Source organism: Mandrillus leucophaeus, unplaced genomic scaffold (assembly GCF_000951045.1).
Source record: "Mandrillus leucophaeus isolate KB7577 unplaced genomic scaffold, Mleu.le_1.0 Scaffold582, whole genome shotgun sequence".
Classification (NCBI taxonomy): domain Eukaryota; kingdom Metazoa; phylum Chordata; class Mammalia; order Primates; family Cercopithecidae; genus Mandrillus; species Mandrillus leucophaeus.
In genome coordinates this window covers 767,115-791,097 of record NW_012106275.1, presented here as the reverse complement: position 1 = coordinate 791,097, position 23,983 = coordinate 767,115, and the positions used below count along the sequence as shown (strand labels likewise).

The 23,983-nt window shown below is 42.4% G+C and overlaps 1 protein-coding gene and 2 pseudogenes across 3 annotated transcripts; 1 reads left to right on the top strand and 2 right to left on the bottom strand.

The window, feature by feature from the left end:
- Nucleotides 1-846: 846 nt before the first annotated feature.
- Nucleotides 847-21,539, bottom strand: MRPS6 (mitochondrial ribosomal protein S6). The gene is made up of 3 exons (XM_011999148.1): nt 21,489-21,539; nt 18,002-18,141; nt 847-1,463 (listed from the first exon to the last, which is right to left on the bottom strand). Exons 1-3 carry the CDS (start codon nt 21,537-21,539, stop codon nt 1,271-1,273), a joined length of 384 nt encoding a protein of 127 aa, XP_011854538.1. The 3' UTR covers nt 847-1,270.
- LOC105553157 lies at nt 6,488-7,177 on the top strand (annotated as a pseudogene). Its single transcript, XR_001008108.1, has one exon. The product of XR_001008108.1 is annotated as a 40S ribosomal protein S5 pseudogene (transcript).
- LOC105553158 lies at nt 8,299-9,162 on the bottom strand (annotated as a pseudogene). Its single transcript, XR_001008109.1, has one exon. The product of XR_001008109.1 is annotated as a 40S ribosomal protein S4, X isoform-like (transcript).
- Nucleotides 21,540-23,983: the final 2,444 nt, after the last annotated feature.

The following is a 23,983-nucleotide window of genomic DNA, read 5'->3' as shown; positions in this document are numbered from 1 at the left end:
ATTATTGCTCTTCAAAGAGACTTTTTATAACTTTTTGCCTCTGGAGGAAGTTAAGCTGGATACCACCTGAGTTCTTAATAAGCAAGGTGACAACACTGGTGACCCAGTGCAGACACAGGCAGCTGCTATAGAGGGAGGAGGCGCTGGGCCAGAGCTGGGAGACCAGGCCCTTCTGGCGCTTTGGGCATCTCTTGCACATCTCTCCATCGTCCGGTTTTGCCATGGTTAAAAATGAGGCAGAGGCCAGAACTCTCAGCTCCTTCGTGCTTTTCAGAGATTCCTAGAACTGGCACTTCCCCCAACATTTTATGCACAGAAGTTCCATCATCTGTGATGGTGCCAGACACCTTGTGCAGGGCACCCCTGTGAAGGAGGAAGGGCTGGTCAAGTCTTTCCAATCAGCCCCAAGGAGACCGAGGATGAGATGCAGATGACTGTTTTGGGAAACAGCCTCATCCTCACCCATCCTGGAAGCCATGCCACTGCCAGGAGACTACTTCCTACAAGAGGCCTGCCCTGGGCTGAGGGACAGTGGAGGAGGCAGGTGCTAGTGGCAAAGGAATGACAGGGAGCAGCATGAAGGCTGAACTGCGCCAGAACACACATCCCACCACAAAGAGCAGCACCCACCACGACGACGAGTGAGGTGTGCGGGGAAAAGTCACCGATTGTGTAGCGAACCCAGTAAGGAACAGAGAGACACACCCCTCCTCCCCTGCCCCACCCAAGCTCTGGACCCCAGTGGGTACTGGGTAATGCCTCCCCGACACTGCCAGCTAGACCAGAGCTGCAGAGCCCTGGAAGTGCACCGCGCTGTGGTAAGTAAAGGGACAAAACACCTCCTGTATTCCCACAATCAAGTTTATTACTCAAGGCAAAAGTTGTCCATATAATACATTGGTCATCAATTTTTATTTCCACATGGTTATACAGGCTGAATGACTAGCTCACGATCCCAGGAGGTATTGTAAGTTTTGCTCTTCAAAAAATGGTGTTACTGTTATAAGGGGAAAAGTCCTCACTGACAAAGAAATGACACTAAAGAAAACAAAATCAAGAATGATCCACTGGTACTGCAGGTTACAGAGAAGCTGTCAATAAGCAGTTCCCCACCTCTCACAAGCAAAGGGGATCAAGGGCTAAAAATACCTTAGAAAAATCAAACAGCACCTGCAACACATGTTTATATAAAGGCCAAACTTGCAAACTCTTCCTTCTCATCCATGCTGCTCAAATGTGAAGGGATACGGCTAAAATCTGGCAAATCTTTTCACTTCCTCCTCTTCTTTGTGGAATATAATTTTTCTTCAGGTGGGACTGGGACAATCCCTTCACATTCTTTTAGTTCCTGGGTCAGAGGGTGTTTGACGATATTCCCTCTAATCACATCTATGTCTCGAGACAAGTGCTCCACCATGCTTTCAACAGTTGTGGTGGGTGCATAAAAATCCACCAAGAAATACCTGCAATAAAATAAAAACTTGTGAGTGTCTGCATTTGAATTGTAACAATTCTACTATTTTGGTCAATGTTTCCACTGTACTCTTCACTACAGACATCAACTACACACAAACACATACCTTTGTCACAATAGAAACTACCAGCTGACCAGCTAAACAGAATTGCAGTGTTACGCCCAATCTCCCTTTTTCTATGGTCTTTCCCATTACATTCTTGTGAAAATATGAATCCAAACCAGCTTTATGGCAGCAAAAATACACTGTGACACTACAGATGGTGTGAAGTACTAGAAAGTATGGGGGAAACTTATAATCCATGGACGAGACTGAATTTTCCAAACTATTAATGAATGTTGTGTGTGTGTGAAAACATCTATTAGCTATTCTTCTAACTTTTTAAAGGATTTTCCCTGTGAACTAACACATCTAAGAGAACCATGAGCCCACAAATATGGGAAAAGATTAAGAAAGGCGTGGGACTGGTCTATAACTATGTTCAACATGGACAAGGAACAAAAAGAAAATTACTGGAAGTAAGAAAAAGAATTTACCACTCATCACTCAAACCAGACTAATGTCGATGGGCATCCTGCACGGCTCACTGGTCTTCAAAGATTGACAAGGTCCTCAGCAGCCTGCTGGATGACAGTGCAAGGAAAGAGCCCATCCCTACCCACTCCCTGCTCCTCGCAGACCTAAAAGGTTAAACCTCCCTTGTACTATTTGGTTTGGACCATTATGTGACTAAAGATAAGTTTTCAGCGCAGTATTTCACAATCCTGCAATGTTCTAGCTGGTTAAAACTATGATCTTTTCGGCATCATTTGCCTTGTCTAGCCATACATGTGGTTCTCAGGACTCCCAGGCACATTCCCCTCCCAGGCCTTTGCACTCACTGGCCCTTCTGTTGGAAATGTTCCCTGCCCAACTTCCATGTAGCTCATCCCTTGCTTCTAAGCATGTCTCTGTCCAAATGTCACTCTCTCAGAGAGGTGCTCTGTGTGCCCACTCTCCTAAAGCAGCACCCTCCTAGCTCCACCAAGGCCCCTCACTCTCGGCTTTGTTTTGTTCCACAGAGCACGTCCTCACCACTGGCACAGTGTGCATTTGCTTACTGTCTGCCTCACTCCACTAAAGCACAATTGCCATAGGAAGAAAGGCTCTGGTGTTATCCCTAGCACCCCGAATGAACACGCAGCAGGTCCAGAGTAAATCTTTGACCATGGTGGTGTTAGCATGAAATGTGGAACTCTCACAGGAAGCTAGAAAGATCAAGTTGAAAAGGAACAAATTCAGCAAGGAAGGAACTTATGAGAAAAGGGATGGCACCTTGTGTAATTCCAGACAAAGGCAAAGAGGTTCAAAACTTGTAAGAAAATTTACCAAGTGACTCTTAAGTCAAGCTTAGTCCAAAAACACTAATCAAAAGAAAGCTCAAATGGCTATACTAACATCAGACAAAGCAGACTTCAGAGCAAAGAAGATTACCAGGGATAAAAAGAGACAATACATAATGACGAGTTCACCAAGAAGATATAATAATCTTAAATATACATGCACCAGATAACAGAGCTTCAACATATAAGAACAGCAGAACTGAACAGAGAAATGGACACGTCCAGAATCACAGCTGAAGCGTTTTAACATTCCCCTTTCAGTAATCGATAGAACTACTTATACAGAAAATCACCAAGGATACAGAAAAAGTGAACACCAACATTAACCGACTGGAATTAAGTGACATTTATAGAACCCTTTACCCAACAATCGCAGGATAGACATTCCTCCTAAGTGTACACAGAACATTTATCAAAGTCAACTATACTCTGGGCCATATAACATAAAGGGATTCAAGTTATACACAAAAATCTTGGAAAAATGCCTAAATACTTGGAAACTAAACAGATATCTAAATAAGCTGGACAAACAGGTAGAAGAGAAATCAAAAGGGAAATTACAAAGTACTTTGAATTGAATGGAAAAATGCCACAAATCAAAATTGGGGGGATGCCATGAAAGCAATACTTGTCAGGAAATTCATATATACTACATGCCTAGGTAAGAAAAGAAAAAAGGCCTCAAATCAATAGTCTCAGCTTCTACTTTAAGAAACTGGGAAAAGAGCAAATTAAATCAGTAAGATGACAGAAGAGAGGGAGAGAGGAGAAATCCCTAACGCAGAAAAAAGACAACCAGAGAACATCAATGAAACCAAACACTAGTTCATGGAGAAGATGAGTAAAACTGACATGCCTCCATAGCCAGACTGGTGAGTAAAAAGAGGCAAGGTAAATTATCAGCACTGGGAATGAGAAAGGTGAAACGACTACGGATTTCATAAATATTAAAATAATAGGAAATATTATTAAAAGCTTTTGCAATGTCGGGTGCTGGGGCTCACACCTGTAATCCCAGCACTTTGGGAGGCCTAGACAGGCAGATCAGTTGACACCAGGAGTCTGAGAAAAGCCTGAGCAACATGGTGAAACCTCATCTCCACGAAAACTACAAAAATTAGCTAGGCATGGTGGTGTGTGCCTGTAGTCCCAGGTACTGGGGAGGCTGAAGTGGGAGGATGACTTGAACCCCGGAGGTCCAGGCTGCAGTGAGCCGTGATTGTATCAGTGCATTCCAGCCTGGGTGACAGAGCGAGACCCTGTCTCAAAAAAAAGCATTAAATTTAACAACTCAAGATGAAATGATCAAATTCCTTGAAAAACACAGACTACCAAACCTCACTCAAGAAGATACAGATAAGCTGAATGGCCCTATATGTTATTAAAGAAATATGTGTAGTTTAAACCCTTAAGCCCTATAGCTTATTAAAGAAATACATGAAGTTTAGCAGCTTCCCACAAAGAATACTACAGGCCCCAAACGACTTCACTGGTGAACCACACCAAACATTTAAGGCAAAAATACCAATTCTGATACAAATTCATCGAGAAAAAAGGAAGACACATCTCAATTTGTTCTATGAAGCCAGCATTACCCTATACCCAAACCAAAGACATTACAAGAAATCAGACGAATGTCCCTCAAGAATACACATTTTAAAATTCAAAACAAAATTTTAGCAAACTGACTACTATCATATATTAAAAAATACAACATACTATGACCAAGCAAGCTTTATCCCAAGAATGCAAGATTGGCTTAACATCCTGTTAACTGGCTTAACAAGATTGAAAAAAAAATGTAATTCAAACTAAAACATATTAACAAACTAAAAAAGAAAACATCATATGATCATTTCAACAAACACAAATGAAAGCATTTAACAAAATCCATAGCCATTCCTGATTTAAAAAAAAAAAAAAATCTCAGCAAACTAGGGATAGAAGTGACCTCCCTCAAACTTATAAAGAGCATCTTTGAAAAATCTACAGCTGATATTTCACCAACTGGTGAACATCTAAATGCTCTTCCCGTAAGACTGGGAACAAACCAGAAAGCCCACTGTCACTTCTATTCAACACTGAACTGGAGGTTCTAGCCAGTGCAATAAGGCAAGAAAAAGAATAGGTATCCAGACTTATAAGGAAAGAGTGAGACTGTCTTATTTGCATATGACATGACTGTGTTTCAAGAAAGTATTAAAAAATCTATTAAAAAAATTAAAACTAATGAGTTTAGCAGGATTGCAAGATATAAAAATCAATGTTATTTCTATATGCTAGCAACAAATAATCAGACCTTGAATTAAATGTTCAATACTTACAGAGAAATCAGACAAAAGGTATGCAAAACTACAAAATGTTGCTAAAAGAAACAAAACCTATTAGGTGTATCTTGTTCATGGGTACGAAGATTCAAAATTTAGATGTCAACCCTCTCCAAGTTAAACAAAAATTGAGATTATTTATTTTATTCAAATAAAATCTATTGAGATTCAGTAGAACCTCAATCAAAACCCTAGAAAATTGATTAGAAAGTTCGTAATGGACCTAAAACAGTCAAAACAACTCGGACAGAGAATGTAAGTTGAAGGACTAACACCACCTGATTTCAAGACTTAATATAAAGCTATGGCCATCAAGACAGTATGATATTCATGTATGAATACACAGAGAGAGCAAACGACTAGAACAGAGAGTACAGACATAGAGATTTACAACAAATGGTGCTAAAATAATCCAGTATCCATAAGCAAAAAAAGGGAACTTTATTCCCTACTTGTACCATTTAAAAAATTAACTCAAAATGGAACACAGATTTAAATGTAAAATATAAAGCTACAAAATTAGAAGCTTTTGTAAATTTGGATTAAGCAAAGTTTCCTTAGACACAACACCAAAACCAAAATCTATAATAGAAAAAAATTGATAAATTAGACTTCACCAAAATTAAAAACTGGCTGTTTGAATAAAAAGATAAACCACTCAGATCTGTGAATTACAAGTCTGATGAAGGACTTGTATCTAGAATACAAATAACTCAAAACTTAATTAAAAAAAATTTTTGAACAATGGTCATAAGATTTGAACAGACATTTCACAGAAGACGTATGATGGCAAAGCAGCACATGAAAAGATGCCTAAAACCATTAGTCGTGAGAGAAATGCAAATTAAAACCACAAAGAGATACCTACTAAAGTGCTATAAAATTAAAAAGGCTGACCACACCAAGTGTAGGCAGGGATGTGAAAAAACTGGCACTCCATGGGCGCGGTGGCTCATGCCTGTATAATCCCAGCACTTTGGGAGGCCGAGGTGGGTGGATCACCTGAGGTCAGGAGTTCGAGACCAGCCTGGCCAACATGGTGAAACCCCATGTCTACTAAAAATACAAAAATTAGCCAGGCATGGTGGCGGGCACCTGTAATTCCAGCTACTCGCGAGGCTGAAGCAGGGGGATTGCTTGAACCTGGGAGGCAGAGGTTGCAGTAAGTAGAGATCACACCACTGCACTCCAGCCTGGGCAGCAGAGCAAGATTCCGTCTCAAAAAAAAAAAAAAAAAACTGGCACTCCAGGGTGGCACAAGGTCCATACTGAGCAACAGAGACACGCGGGCTGTGCCCTCAGGATGACCGAGTGGGAGACAGCAGCACCAGTGGTGGCAGAGACCCCTGACACCAAGCTCTCTGGGAAGTGGATGATGTGTAGATCAATGATGCAGCACAAATGATGATGTGCAGATCAGTGACATTTCCCTGCAGGATTACATTGCAGTGAAGGAGAAGTATGCCAAGTACCTGCCTCACAGTGCAGGGCCTTATGCTGCCACATGCTTCTGCAAAGCTCACTGCCCCACTGTGGAGCCCCTCACTAACTCCATGATGATGCACGGCCACAACAGCAAGAAGCTCATGACTGTGCACATCATCAAGCGTGCCTTCAATTTCATCCACCTGCTCACAGGCGAGAACCCTCTGCAGGCCCTGGTGAACACCATCATCAATGGTGGGCCCCAGGAGGACTCCACATGCATCGGGTGAGCAGGCACTGTGAGATGACAGGCTGTGGACGTGTCCCCACTGCACCATGTGAATCAGGCCACCTGGTTGCTGTGCACAGGCACTCATGAGGCTGCCTTCCAGAAGATCAAGACCATTGCTGAGTGCCCGGCAGATGAACTCATCAATGCCACCAAGGGCTCCTCCAACTCCTATGCCATCAAGAAGAAGGATGAGCTGGAGCATGTGGCCAAGTCCAACTGCTGATTTTCCTGGCTGCTGCCCAATAAACCAGTCTGTCCTTTGGGGTAGCCCTACCCCACCACAAAAAAAAAAAAAAAAAAAAGAAAAGAAAAGAAAAGAAAAACCGGCTCTCATATACATTGCTGGTGGGAATGCAAACGACAACGATTTTGAAAAAACAGTTTGGCATTTTTCTAAACATACACCTACCATTATGATCTAGCCATTCCACTCCTAGGTATTTACCCCAAAGAAATTAAAGCATGTGTCCACACAACAACTTGTACACAAATGTTCACAGCAGCTGTACTTATAACAACCCCAAACTGGGGAAAAAAAAAAAAAAATTCACCACACACAATGCCATACTACTCAGCAATGAAGAGGAGTAAACTTGATACACACTACTGATCTCAAAACAATTACACTGAGGGAAAGAAACTAGAGTAAAAGGGGACCATACCATCCAATTCTATCTATGTAGGTCTAAAAAAAAAAGATATTCCTCAACTTAAAATACATGCACCTCGATAAACCCATCATAAGTTGAAAATATTTTATGTTGAAAACGCATTTAATACACCTAACCTAACATCACTTAGCCAAATGCCCAGAACACTTACATTAGCCTACAGTTGTGTAAAATCATCTAACACAAACCATATTTTACATTAAGTGTTGAACAGCTTATGTAATTTTATGAAATATTTACTAAGACTGAAACACAGAATGGTTGTTTGAGTACTCCAGTACGGGTGCTACTGTATCTGCCATCACTTCTGCACCATCATAAAGTTGAAAAACATCTACAGTGAAAGAAAGCAGATCAGTGGCTGCTTGGGATGAAGGACAAGTAGAGGGAGGAATCAAAGGGGGAGGAGGAAATTTTAGGGTTGGCAAATATGTTTATTATCTTGACTGTGGTGACTTGTGGATGTATACATATGTGAAACTTTATTAAATATACACTTTAAATATATGCAGTTTATTATATGCTAATTATCTCTATAAAGCTGTTGATTTAAAAATGGCAGTTAAGAAGCTGAATGGGCAGTACTTGGTGAATAAGCTGATGTGGGATGGGGGCAACAGGGAGCAATTACAGCTGATGAAGACTCCCAGAGTTCCTAAAGCGACGAAATAAAAATGGTACAAATGAATCCACTATCCCACAAACTTTTTTTTTTTTAAAAAAAAAAATCCTGCCACAATATTTTTAATTACGTACAAAGGTCTGACATGGCACCCAGGGACCCATTTCACCCACTGCTCTGTTTGGCCGCCAGTCTTTTGTCTCTCTCTTCAGCAATGGTGAGGCGGATACCCTTTCCTCGGGGAAGAGAAATCCATGATTTTTTGCCCTTGCCAATAACAAAAATGTTGGAAAGTCGAGTGGCAAAGCCGTTGCCATTGGCATCTTTCACGTGAACCACGTCAAAAGATCCAGGATGCCTCTCTCTGTTGGTGATCACACCAATTCTTCCCAGGTTAGCACCTCCAGTCACCATACACAGGTTACCAGTGTCGAACTTGATGAAATCTTGCCAGTCTCCAAATCAATCTGAATGGTATCATTCACCTTGATGAGGGGATCGGGGTAGCGGATGGTGTGGGCATCATGAGTCACCAGATGAGGGATTCCTTTTGTGCTCACAAAGATCTTTCTCACTTTGCATAACTTGTACGTGGCCTCCTCAGGTGTAATACAATGTACAGCAAAGCGACCCTTGGTGTCAGAGATCAGACGGAAATTCTCTCCCGTCTTGTCAATGCTCATGACATCCATGAATCCAGCAGGGTAGGTTATATCAGTTCGGACCTTGCCATCGATCTTAAGGAACCGCTGCATGCAAATCTTCTTTACTTCATCTCCTGTCAGGGCATACTTAAAAGTCTGTTCCTCAGGAAAATGATGAGGAGGAGACACTCTCTCAACTTGTGGGGACCGGTGGATGGATAAGGAGCAAACACACCGGCCAATTTATCCAGCATCCAATGCTTTGGAGCTGCTACCCGCTTCAGATGCTTCTTGGGACCAGAGCCATGGCTGCGTTAGGCAAGGAAAGAGGACCTCCGTCTTCCGGTGCGCGTAGAAATTGGCTCCCACAAACTTCTTGAAGCAGTGACTTGCCCATTTGCTCAGACAAGACTGCCACTTGGGCTCACTCTGAAAACTACACATAATCCTGGCCACATTTTCCAAGGTTTGATTCCACCTGCTTATTTCTACTCCATATATAAGCAGGTAATAGGGTTGCAATGACCCAACTTATGAATTACTTGTTTATTCAAGATTTAATTATTGATTACTTACTTTGAGTTAGGCTCTGGAACAGAGCTTAAAATAGTGTGATCAACCTCAAATCACCTCCTCCTTGCAACCCTCAGCCTTTTAGCCAGTCACTCCCCCTGCCCTGCAATAATTCCATTTGGCCACCTGGTGGGCAGTATAGGGAACTCTCACCCCAACACTTTTTTCCTTCCCATTTATCCATTTGCTCTTTCACTCAGTATTCATCAAAATGTCCTCCAATCTACCACAGACAAGTTATAACCTCACCCTGTCTGCCAACATTCCCACCACACTGAAGTCTACAACAAGTAGTTTTTCTCTGAGCTCCCTCCTCTTCCTCGGCCTTGTCCAGTTTCCCTAGAAGGCTTCCTCTCTTGCTTCATTCCACTTGAAGCCCTGTGCTTAGAGTAATGTGCTGCTGAAATGCCATGCATCAGGAGGGAAGCAAGAGCCTGACATGCTCTGGCCATCAAGTAACCCAGACACCACCACTGCCGAGTGCTCCATGTCCCTCCCTCCAGAGAGTTCACAGGTTAAGCCTGCCCTTCCTTAAAGTCAAGTATTCAACTTATTCAAATAGCACCTCTGGGGCTGTCTTGGTCTTACTTATGATATTGTTCATAGCAAGCACTGCTTTCCTCCATTTTCCATTCAACTGCTTCACAGGGTTAGAGGCTTGTGAGCTAGCCTAGGAGTCTCAACGTGTTCTAAGAGAAAGTATGTTTACAGATGCCAACAACCAACTCAACTGTCCACTAATCAGTTCTCATCCAGCCCTCTGGAAGTGTTCTCTGTATACTCAGCACTCACTCAAAAATCCTAAGAAATACACCCAAAGCTTTTGGATTCTATTTTGTGATAAGGGTAAAACGAATACCCAAGGATGGAAACTGGAAGCCAGATATATCAGAAACCTCATATTTCCGAACTTAACAAAGAAATGTCTTTCATGAGACTCTCTAATTTTCAAAGTGCTGTCACAGCTTTCAGACAGCTTTTGAGGAAGAGCATGAAAGAGAAGTGGCAGCTCCACTCCGTGTGGCAATTGAGGAAAGGGAAGAAGAGAAAGTGGTGCCGAGTGTTGGTTGGGGTCCAACAGTCCTCTCCCCAGCAACAATACTCCTCTAGGAGTCTTCAAAGTGGTTTCCTACACGTTGCCTCCTTTGAGTCTTACGATTTAATGTAGTTAAGAAGAGAGACTCAAAAAGGTTAAGTAATTAGCCCAAGGTCACTCAGTTATGAAGTGGTCACTGCCAGAATTCAAACAGAGCAGGTCTTTTGACTCCAAGACACAAGAAACCACAGATAGCTTTGGGACCAAATGGGTTACAGAATCACAGAATGGAAGTGCTGGAAAGGACCATAAAGACAAGGCAGTTCAAACCTTTCACATGAGCAAACTGAAGCCCAGAGGGGAAGTGATAGGCCCCAGGTAACAAAGTGAGAGTCCAGACCCCACAGCTCCCCACTCTGTATACTGTACCTCCTGCTACCTAGTACCCACATGATAGAGGATTCTCAAGGATAAAGAGAAATCCTAGATAAAGACCTGGAAGTCCTAACACTGGGCTTTCCTAGCTTCGGGAGGCTCCCTCTTGCTACCAAAACCCCTCTTGCCTTCACCCTCTTAACTGTTCTGACTTCCTGCCACCAGGCATGACAACGCTCCTTCAGCAACCAACCAAATGAGCACAAGCCGGTATGCACAGCTGGTGACCGGCATCTCATGCGTGTCATCCTGCTGATCCGCACCCGGGGCTGATGTGGGCAAAGACTGCTTCCACTCCCACAGCTCCGCTACACCGTGGAAGTTTCCACAGAAAGAAAAATGCCACCGAAATAGCGAAGGTGAGAAGTGACTCCGAGACAGGCAGACCTTACTGTATTCACCACTCTCCAAAGTTGAACCTCTTACCAAGCCCCTCCTGACCTCTTCTCCCAGGGAACCAAGCTGTCCCTCCCAGGCCACGAGACAACTGACCAGAAGTCCATGACAAAGACAATCTCTGCCTGCTTCAGTGACCCAAGTACACAGACAAATGGTCCATTATGGCTTTCTCATACAGGAACGACCTTGACCAATTCCTGGTTGTTTCCAGTACATATCCTTTTCTTCTTACCTCTTTATCTGGACAAACTTAACTTGTTCATGAGCATCTACTATAGCAAACCTCAGGAGGCTAAAGGGATGAGGCACACATGGTCTCATCCTCCTGGAATATGCAGCCCAGCTGGGCAGAGAGCCTGTAAGAGCGGCTTCCACTGCAGTCCTGTGGGAGACTGTGGCAATGACATGGCGGTTACGGACCCGACTCACTGCTGGGCTTTGCTAACTACAGATGACCTAAGGACTGAGAATGAGATTTTTTACAGCTATGACAACACTAAGTACAGTCTCGCATTTCTATTTTTACACATGAAGAAAGTAAGGCCTAGAAACAACCTGTGTGTAGTAGTGGGGCTGGGCGGCTTTTGATGCCTGCGAGGATCCCTTTCTCATGACAGCACAAGTCCACAAGAGACCTACAAAAATGCAAGTTAGGCTGAAAAAATGGCCTTGGAACTCCCTTGATACCTGCTCCCTACATCCTCATGAAGGTTGCCATGGAGAAACCATTCTAACAACCAGAGGAGCTGCTGTTCAAGGGAAGGTGACCAGAAAAGGGGCTCAGTGTCTCCAGGGGAGTTAGAGCCCTCTGTCCCAACTTCCTCCTGACCCTGGGAAAAGAGAGAATCAAGAGGACTCCGCAGCCACAATGAACTATCAGTGTCTGCTTCTTCCCCAGCCAAACTAGGCAGAATCAAAACACAAGACCAGAAGTCCTAACGCACGTGGACTCACGATCAACTCCTGACTCAAGGTACAAACGTTTGGATTTGACTGCATTGCAACTGCCTAGACATGCCCCAAAACTGACATTCTTACTGAACAAAAGCTCTTCAAATAGCTAGTTTTCCATTTTCCACTTCTACTTCTGGTGACTGAATCAATAAACAGACAGATCATTTTGGGAAAATAGTCTAAAATCTAATTACGTTACACATTCCCAGCACCTTCGACCATGTGCTACATGGCACAAGTGACACTGTTCCACATACCAGGTAGCCAGGATCCATGCAAGCACCAGCATCACCTTGAACACAAAGCCAAGCAGTGTTTACATTTTAAAGGTTTGTTTTCCCATGTGTGGTGCTAATTATAGAATCACTTCTATAAAGTTGCTATCAGCTTCACAAAAGCATCTCTCTTTTCTATAGAAAAGCATGTAACTTTAATGGACACTAACTCTGCAGAAGTGGAACTGAGGAGATGACTGATGCCAGGCAAGAAGGAACCAAGAAAGGTTCAGTACACTGATGCATTTCTCACTGCAGACACCAGAGGTTCGGAAGCTGGAGCAACAGTGAACTTCTTCCTATGTAGAACTTCCCACATGATCTTCAAGGTGATAATGTGCCCTCCTTTGTATTTCTTAAGACACTCACATGCTCCAAAACTCTGTACTACATGGCCCAAACCCTCTAGAGATCTGCAAACACTAGAGGAAATGGCTTCCCCAAGACAGACTGCGCCCAATACTGGAAAACAATGCCATCAAAAACACTCCATTCACAGCAGCATGGCTGTAAGTCAGCAGCTCTCATGTCCCTTCTGCCCCTCCCCTGGAGAGGACTAGCCCCTCCACCATTCAGTCACCCATGCAGACTGCCTGGAGCTGCCAGCCCTTCCCCCACTCCCCTAGTTGTTCGGGGGAAAAAATGTGTTTTCTTATAGTGCCCTTAAATGTAAAGGTTGTATTTTCTTTATTCACTTTCGTCTTAACCCTGTATTTACAAGTTTTCCATAAAAAGAGCTTGCTTGAATTTGAGTTACATTCTTTGTCTCTCTCACCCTCCCCTTCTCCCTAGCAGACAAGTGGAAATTTCCACTGAAGCACTCAGTGGCTCACAGTGGGTGCGGGGACGGGGGAGGGGGAGGGGAGGGCTTTGCAGCCCTGAAGCATCCTTGAGCCTTTTTGAAGATAGAAAACAGATCTGTCTAAATGCCAGTTCCTAGACCATCTCAGTTAAACCTTGTTGGATTCAGGCTTCACCGAGGCCGTGAATTATTCACCTTCAAACTGAGGTACCCTCTGCATGGAAAAGCCCCATTTCTTTTTATATCTGTTGGGTCTCATATGTTTTCAAAACCACTAACACTAAACCTGCTGCAGAATCCTTACAAATCTTGGGGCACTGCCACTAAAAAGAAACCTCCAAGGCCACAGCAGCCCTGTCTGAAAACCTGGTGTGGAGTACCTACACACGAGAACGGGGTCAGAATGCTGGCAGGAAGGCACGAGAACATGGAAATGTTAGCTAACGGGAAAGCTATAGAGGAGAATCAATCTCCTCTAGAGAGGGTGCCAGCGCTCTTCGAGTAAGCTGCAGACACATTTGGGAAGCAAGTCAGTAAAATTCCACTGATTCACCATGGAGCTGGTTATTTTTATCATTCTGCTTACCCGTAAATAGAAGGGCATCTTATATGTAGGCCAGCAAATCCCTGCTATAAGCACCTATCCAAATGTTAATGTAGATGAGAACAGGCAAAGAAGGGGCAAAACAGGCAAAAAAGGGGCAAAACAGGCAAGAAAAACACCTTCTACTTAAGAGTTCTTATACACAGGCATTTGGAAGCCAGCCCAATCTCACTGCTGTAAAATCAGACCTGGTAGAAACAGAGCAGAGGCATCCTTTTACAAGGCACACAAGCCCAACGCTGAAATACGGACCGCACTTTCTTGTATAGTTTCCTCTCAGTCTCAGCTCAGCCCCATCTAGTGGAAAGAGAACTGCAAGCTCCGTGCAGCCCTGGAGTGAGTGACGTGGTTCTGGCAAAGGGTGACTGTTACTATGATTCAGTAAGATACCTGCCCCTTTTTAGCATGGGTCTAAATGAGCCTCTCCTGCCACTGCTCCCTTCTAGCACAAATGACATCTTTGCCTTTCAGACACCCAGGAATACAGTAAGAATTTTCCACACCAACACCTTGTCTGTCCTGCAGAGCAGATGAGGGTGTCAGGGTGAGCATGTGCAGACACAAAGGGGAGGTAGTCTCGGAGGCCCGAAAGAGACCCCAGCAAATCCAGAGCCGGGAGTGACTCCCAGGCCTCTGAGCCACCCAGTTCCAGGTCGTGCGCCAATGGTTTATTTAGTGTTAGTAAGTTAGAGGCCTGAGATATTGTCCCAATCCCTGATAAGGGTGATCCAAACCAGGCCCCATTCTGCTGCCGGGGGGAACCTTGAATTGCATTTTCAAAAACAAGTTTAAAATGGTCCTCAGCTGAACACAAACGACTCCTCCTACTGACCTTCAGAGATTATGAATTAAGACAATTTCTGTGGACTAGTCTGGGAACTTAACCATCAAGTTGTTCCACTGGGAAAATAAGTTCTCAGTTATAAACAACAGACTTACAAATTTCTGGAACATAACCTATTTCTAAAGTGGAGTCTGACCAAATTAATATTTGAAATATGACGACTATATTTTTATTTTCGGCATAAACTGGAAATAGTCTTAATATAATAATAAACATCAGGTACCATTTCTAAAGTATACCCTCCTCCTCTGGCCAGATTTCCCAGATAACCCTAAAGCCACAGGTTCTCCCTTACCTACTCTTGTCTTCCAGCCTACAGGGCATGTATGTGATAAGGGGGTTGATTTGCGGGGGGAGCAGGGACTGGACATGGGAGAACAGTAGAGGCAATTGCCCAATATACAGTGAAGTCATTGGAACAGAGGTGCCTACCTGCCAGCCCCAGTCCTAGCTCTACTCCCTGCTGTGCTGGGCACTTTCACACACACTCCATCAGCTGGTGCCTAGGTTAGCATTATGCAGTCAACTCTCTGATGAGACTGAAAACTCCCTGAGACCAGGAACCACGACAACTGTGAGAATCCACCTGAGACCTGTGGACACCACTAGGACATACCATTTCTCCCCACAAAACGTAAAAGCAACAAACACATGATGCCAACTGTACCATGATAGAATGTGGATTCTCAGAAACGTCTGGGCTCACTCCATTAGCCAGCCAAAAGCTGGCTCTCACACACCACTGTCAGGATTCAAATCAGAGTCTTGCCGTAATTTCAGATACATGGCATGGCCTCCAGGGCTGTTCAAAAAGAGTCAAAACTTCGAATGCTAAACATGTAACCAGTAAGACCACTGTTTCTTTCTCAACCACTTCAGAAAAGCGAGCCTCCCAGTACCTAATCCACTTACTACACGTTTCTAACACTTTCTGTGGCTGTGGATTAATGCACATAAAGGATTTGCCAAATGAACAAAATGCCTGGTACCGACATGGTTAGTGATTATGGGGTCACTGCCTGAAGCCAAGAGAATATCAGACTAACCTTAAGCTCCACGCTGCAGACATGTAAACATACCACCCAATTCCAAATCTTTATCCAGATGACTCCAAACTACACTTGCCTCTCATATCCCCATTTCCCAAAAGTCACTGTGGAGAATATTCATGAGTATTATAGAAACAAAAGGTAGCATAATCAAATACAGTGAATAAATAAACGGATCTTACTGAAGGGCTCCTCATCATTTATGTGCCAACGTGCACTATGAATCTCTAGAAGGAATTAGATCATGTAAGGCTTCCCACATCTAATTGATCACACACACCCTACTTCTCTTTTGATGGAGCATCTCTATAAAATTAGTGTTTCAGAGACCACACTTTAAAAAACATTACCTTAAACAAATAAACACCAGACACTGATTTATCCCAGAAAATAGGCTTATAGCATGAACCTCCCCCACTGCAGCTGGGCACCACCTTTCTGTGTCTATATATAATACACATATGTAATACAGAACACTGCTTCTCCTTTGCTGAGGAGTCTGAAAGTAAAATAACCGGAAATAAAATCTTTAAATGTCAATGAACTAAGCGACTGCAACGTATTCCTCAGCGAGGCACATGCACCTTTGCGGGGGGAACCCAGAAGTAGGGCTAGTGTTCTCAGCAGTTCTGGCTTGGTCCCAGTGGGCTCTTCCAGGACCTGAATTTATTTCACCCATAAAGAGAAACGGCTACCCACCCCCAACCCCCACCATTGCACACAGAGGTCTGAAAATGAACTGAGTGAACACAGCGGTTCCTGAGCCTGGTCCTCAGACAAGTGACGTCAGCATTACCCAGACTACGTGTTAGTGGAGATCCTGGGACGCTAGTCATGCCAGCTCTCAACAAAGTCAAATCCTCTACTTGAAAAAAGGGCAGAAACCCCTGGAAGTACCACACTGAGTGAAGAAACTGACTTCTCTCTCCAATCACTGCCTTCCATCCAACAACTGTGGACAGATTTTATATGCTCCTCTTTAAACAAAAAAGGCAAAAAGATCCATAACTGTACTGTTAAAACCACACCCATTTGTGATTAAGTTTAAAAGAAACAGACAGACAGACACACATGCTCTCCATCCCTCATTGTTATTATGATTGTGGAAGAAGCCTAGCCACTGTGCATTTCCTGTTGCCTAGCAACGCCTCAGGCATTCTCTTCAGAGGTATTCTCAAGAAGCTGAACACTAGCACAAAACAAGGTGAAGCAATCAAAAGATGAAATCTGCAGCACGGCAGAAGGTTTAAATGCAGTAAGAAAGCCTCCACGTGAGACGCGACTCCATTCAGGCCCTATCACACGTACTATATCTGCACAAGACAGCTAGATTCACGTGACTAAAAGCAGCATTCTTGCCGCAGAGCACATCTGCAGAGACTGTCTGGTGGGTCCTTGCGGCAATGCATATGGGAGACCCATTACCTCCGTTCTGTGCCCAAAGAAGCCGGAAACAGAGAAACTAGGTGACTTCCTCAAGGCCACAGAGTTGCTGAGCGCCAGAGGGAGCTGACTCTTCTACTCTTGGACTTTTCCCATTGCACTAAAACCTGATTCCCATCTTCTCTAACACCCACTCCTAGGAAATCCTACAACATGAGAAGATTCAAATCTATTCTACAAATTGTTCTCAAAGAACTTCTACAAAGATAGTTATTACTACAGAATCAAATCTGTGACATATATTTGAGGAAGTTGCTGTACACAGTAGGAGACAAAATTCCAAACTGTGAATACTTGGAGTAGGTATAACCATTTTTCTCTTGTGGATTAGGCTTGGGTTACATACGTTAGTCAAAAGCAGCACATTCTGTCATCTGCAACCCATATGTTTAAACCAGATACACTTACGTATGTGGACAGCACTGTTCACTAAAGTATTTTAAAGGCAAAAGTTAAAGAAATGTCAGGGAAAACAGTGCTAAGGTTAACAGGAAAAGGTTCCACAAGCGAGACTTGGTAAGCCCTCTGTTCCTAGGAGGGCCTAGTTTTGAACTCAGATCATACTCCATGAAGGGCCAGCATATCGCATCCCATCTGCAACACAACACTGCTAGAGTGTGTGCACAAAGGACACCCAGGCGCAAGGGGGGTCTGAATGTGAAATTTTGAGAACTTCTAATAGTAACTGAACAGTACTCTTTACTGAGCCTATCAAAAACGTTTTCCAAGCACTTCAGGAAGAAACTTACCCGCCTCTGTTGTGCTGCTGATTGTGGGCAGACATCCTATAAGGAAGTGCTTTTTCACCCAGGTTTTCCAAGTCCCTCACTATTGCTCCTCTGTCCATCAGGGCCTCTATCGTACGTTTCAAAGCAGCAGCAGTCTCTGGCTGTTTTTGTTTGTGTTTTTAAAGAAAAGAAAAAAAAAATCACAATTAATATAAGAGCTAGAATAATTAAGTCTGCTCAGTTCCAATCATAACAGCTCTACTGGTAGGGATCGTTGGGTAAAAGCAACAGAAGCTGGTTTTGGTTAATTTAAAATAAAACAGAGAGAATTTATTGTAAGGATATGAGATAGCTCACAGATACGAAGGAATATCTGAAGAACCAGGCTTCGGAGAGTTCAGGGACCAGGGCAGCTCCAGGGATCTGGGAGGCAGGAACTAATGAGTGGCTTCTTCAGAGCACCTCGGCCAGGCTGAATCAGTGCCAATCACTGTCAGTCCTTGTATCCCATGACTCAAAATTCAAATTCCAGGAGAAGAGCATCTTGTTGGCAGGACACTTGAACTGCCCATCCCACCAAAACTGTAGCCAGGGGAAAAGGTGTTGTCTCCCAAAGAAAAATTGGGAGATTGTAACCAAAAGGGGGAAAGGATGACTAAGACCCAATCTCTGCCCTCATGGAGCTTACAATCTAATAAAGGACAGATCACGAAATACACATGTATGGAGAGCAGAGGGCAGAACACAGGAAATAGCATGGAGACCAGAGGGTTCACGGAAGGAAGAAACATTCAGCTGGGAGAAGGGTTTCACTAAGGAAAAAACTTTCCCTGAAAGGCGCCTGGAAAATGATGACCAGAGGTACAAAGAATGAATGAACCAGCAACTGAGCCTCAGTGATGGGGTTCAGGGCAAGGGAGTGCTGAGAAGACAGACTGGATATATGCTGGGCACAAGTCTATGAGTAATTAAGGCCAGTTATTTAAAAAAAAAAAAAAAAAAAAAAAAAAGCTTGAACAATATAGAATCCCATCACTGAGAGATAGACTGGATGGTGAATTAAACTTTCTGGTGAATTTCTTTCCAGATATCTCTCTATGCATATGTATACACAAGGAATTTTTGGAAGAAAAGATACTTTATAAGGACAAGCCTGAAAACTGCAACGAATACAATGTGGAGAACGAAGGCAAGATGTGGCAAAGAAGAGCACCACAATCTGGTGCCTGGGAGAGTGGAACTGTCATTACAGCTAAAAGGAGAGCTGGAGAAGCTGGTGAGGACAGTAAAAGATGAATCTGATTTAGGACACACTGAATCTCAGATGCCATGGCTCCCCTAGGTTGACCTCTCCAGATGTAAATCTTAAGCTCAAAGCAGGTGGATGAGAAATACACATTTCACAGTCACCTGCACAGATGGCTCTCTGAAGCCCGAGGAGGTGAGATCATTAGAAAGGGTGGAGGGTGAGAGGAAAGGAGATCACCAGCGGAACCTTGCAGAGCACAAACATTTAGGGGCTAACAAGACAACTCAAAGTCAGAGAAGCAAATAGAAAACGTACCGTCAAACAGGACAAGGAAAATCGGGAGACTGCCTCGTCCAGAATGACAACAGGGTAGAGGACAGAGATCAAGAAAAAGCTGCAGTGTGGTAGCTACACAGGCATTTAGCAAGATGGGGCCAGAAAGCAGGCTGCCAAGGTTCCCATGGTAGAGGTGTGAGAACAATGGTGAGGAGGAGAAAACGCCAGGGCTCCAGGGACAAGAAACTTGAGCAACGTGTTTTAGGAGAAAACACATGGGCAATTGGTAGTCAAAAAGGAGTGGACCATGCAAGAGGATAAAATGTAGGGTTTCTAAAATAACAACAATGACAGCTATGATTTACTGGATAACTACTCTATGGTCTAGTGTCTTATTGTTACGTATTTTATCTTCTCTCTCTCATACACACACACACACACACACACACACACACAAAGCCAAGAAGGTTTACAGATTTGGGACTGGATCTCTAGAGAGATGCTGACAGGGCAGCTAGTAAGTGGAAATGCCTGCTGCAAGGATAAGGAAAGCTGTGGAAACCCTTCGGGAGCGAGCCAGAGGCGCACCTTGGCAAAGACAAGGTGCACGTCTCCTCAAAGACCTACATGAAGAGGTGCAAGCAGGGAGATTTTAAAGTGCGGGAGGAGACTTAAGAAAAGGCTACCTTCCAGAGGTTCATTTGGGGATCAAACGAAGAGAAAACTGCAGAACAAGTTTAAGTGTGCATTCTGGCAACCAAACAAAATCCACTATATTTTTAAAATGTTCTTTCTAACAAGTCCTGCTAAAATGGTATGAAATGTGCTAAGTATTGGCTTTAAGGCTTAGAAAAAAACATTCTTTACTTTCTTTTCATATTGAAGTCCATTAGGGATTTTAAAAATTCCTACTGAATCATTGTTTATATATTTAACCATCTTAAAACAGAAATTTCCTGAAGACAATAAAAATTGAGGTCAAAATCTCTTTCCATTAACACTAGGTAAAAAGTCTAAGGCAATTTACCCTTACGATTGTATCAAACACATTCCTAGACAGTTCTAATCATATGAAGACTATATTCTTCTCACATTTCATTATGGTTCACAAAGACATCACCATACATCTGCAGAGGACTCATTATTAACAGCAGCACAGTATTTCATTTCACTGAAAATGCTGTTTCTTGACCTGGCATTACATCAATTAACTTATGATAAGGTAAAGGAACAGTCTATCCAAATAAAGAGCGGGGTCTCAGCTTTGTTACCTGCACTGAAAAAAAAAAAAAGAAAAAAACCTTTGATTGATTAGTTTTCTGATTAGCTACCCAAATAAATTTTAATTCCAGTTTTGCCTGATTAAAAAGGAATATATCTCAATATCTTTTTAAGTTCCAACTGAAGTGTTTACAGTATAAAACTCATTACCCTCTTCTGAAGTAAGAGCTCATAAAGTAAAAACATTTTCTTCTTACATCTGTCTCAAAAAGGGGAAAGGCTACCTAACAAGAATGTAACAGGAAAATAAAAATAAAAAAATTGTTTTGCCTTTGGTATGTCAAGGTCAAACTGTAGACTACTGGAATGGCCACATTCATCTCACTTTAATTTCAAAACACCCAGAAGTCTAAAAAGAAAGGTAGAAGGAGGAGCAAAAATAATGCCCCATAGACCTTACCTCACAATAAAGCAGGGTTGGCAAACCAGGGCTCTTGGGCCAAATCTGGCTTGCTACCTGTATTTGCAAATAAAGTTGGACTGGAACACAGACAACTCATACATCTGCATACTGTCTATGGCTACTTCTGTGCTAAAGGTAGATCTGTAATTACAAGAGACCATACGGCCCCAGAGCCTAAACTATTTACTATCTGGCCAACCCCTGTTCTACATTGTGATGGGCTGAGGGAAGCTGGCAGGGCCTTAATCCACTCACCCTAAACTGCACCACAAATAAAACCATGAGCCTGGGCCACTGACTGACGTATAGAGGGTGTATTCCTCATGGGATGTGTCATCAGGTAGACACATCGGGTACCACCTAACAAACACCATCAATTTGGCTGTTCAACTCACTGTAGGGTTCGGAACTGATTCCATTAATCCACTATTCCATCCACCAAGCTCCTAGTGTCTTTATCAACGCAGGTTGCCAACTTGAATGTTCCTCATTTAGTGAAACCTACAGATGTATTAAAATAAAATTCTTACGCTTAGAGGGGAAAAATTTCTGCTCAATCCAGCACAATGTTCAACTTATAAAAGCATATAGTTTACAGGAAGCCAATGATCTTGCTGCCAGAATTCTCATTTATAAGGTCTCTGAACCACTCAATTCCAACTACTCTAAGAGAAGTTGTGCAGGCTTCTGAGGGGCTTCTCTCACCCACCTGAAAGCAACTCCTTCAACTCTTTCCTTCAACCTACCAATGCGCCAACGAAATACACTTTTGGCAAGGCACAGACTGAGGGCTGAAAACATTCATTTGAAAAAAAAATACAGAAAAGTATGAATGAATGGGAATGGGAACTAGGAAAACTAGGACTACGACTCTAGTCCTAGCTCATTCACTAATGAGTTATACAAACTCATTAATAACTCATTAGTGAATGAGTTATTAAATTTTATCAATTTTAAACTTGTACCTCAGTTTCCTCATCTGCTAAATTAGTAGTTCTCAATTTTCCTGTTGCTACAAGTTTCACATGAATAAACGACATTCATATTGCAATTCTCAACATCTGCTGCAGGCATACAAAGTTTGATGAAAGTCTATGCCCCCCCATTCTGATATCTTCATCACCCGAAATGCACCCCCATCCCCCAGTTCTCCTGATGTCATTCTTTTTTACTTCTAACAGCACTACAGCGATCTAAAAATATTCTTTCACCAACTAGAACGGAAGCTACAGAAGAGCAAGGACTTTTGTTTATCTTGTACATGACTGTATTCCCAAAGTCTAAAATGGTCCACACATCATGGAACAGGTGCTAGAAATAGCTGTGACAACTGTACCTCCTTAAGAGGGTCTCTTGCTTACTTACTCCTATCTTTCCTCAAGGAACTCTAAGTTTCCTTCTATCTCTAATATAACTTGAAGCCACTTTTCATATTCAACAAAGCTCACTGCCAAGGTGGCAACTGTACCACTGAGGCAAAATTACAATACTAATGTTTTCCCATTTACTTCACGCAGTACCAAAATGCTGTTCACACCAGTACTGTATTTCAAAAATACCTACAATTCATCTAGAAGTGAAATTAAACATTAAATATTTTATACACTTCAAATATCAAATTACAGTACACATACAAATATAAATGTTAAAATTACATTATTATAATTATTTGCTGATTAGGTAAGATAAAGTACTATCCCAAAATTTAACTAAATAGTATAATACTTTAAAAAAAAGGTAATTAATCCCAGAAAAAATTAAAGCTAATTTTTTATATTAATTACTAAAACTAATGGTTAGCCTACAAAAGATGACTTAGAGAAAAACCCAACAGCTAACTTCAAATATCTGCAGGGCTATTATGCAAAAGGTAGATTTGTTTTATTTTGATTGGATCGCAAGAGTGGACTAGAATCAAAGGGTAAAAAATAGAGAAACCAAGCCGTATTTTGTAAACAAGAACGCATTTCCTAAAATACATGGCTGCATGAAAATGAAGTGGGCTGCCTTATGAAGTAGTGACCTTCCCATCATTTGAAGTACACAAATAGATACAGGATGGCTGTCGGAGTAACATCTGCATGGGTGGGAGGGTGAACTCAACAACTTCTTAAAGCCCCTACCAAGACTAAATACTACTCTAGTAGTCTGAAGGACATTCTGCAGTGAAGCCAGTTTTGAAAACTGCAATTGCATAGTGATGAAGAATACATGTACTCCTAGTAAAAGTTAATGCTGCTGACTAGATTTATGCTAATGTACTAGTTGTTCTACTATACAGTGACCCTGGAGCAATACAGGTTGAAACTGTGTAGGTCCACTTACAAGACTTACAAGCAAATTTTATTCAATAAATATATTAGAAAAATTTTTGAAGAGTCACAACATTTTGGGAAAATAATTTCCTTTTTCTCTAGCTTACTTTATTGAAACACAGTATATAATACACATAACATACGAAATAACATTGGTAAGGCTTCCAGGTCAACAGTAGGCTATTGGTAAAGTTTCTGGGGAGTCAAAAGTTTACACACAGATTTTCAACTATGCACACCCCTACACTGTTCAAAGGTCTAACTGTACATAAAGTGTAATAAGAAAATAACAAAGTATAATGCAGAGAAAAACTATTTTAATAAACCAATGCTGTGTGCTCTGCAAAAACAAAAATACCCCAAATTTTAAAATTTAAAAAAATGTTGAAAAAAAAATACTGCAGATTAATCAGTCAGGCTTTTCAAGTGGTCATTTAATTGTTAGGCTATAGTATAGAATTTTAAGAATTGCTTAAGTA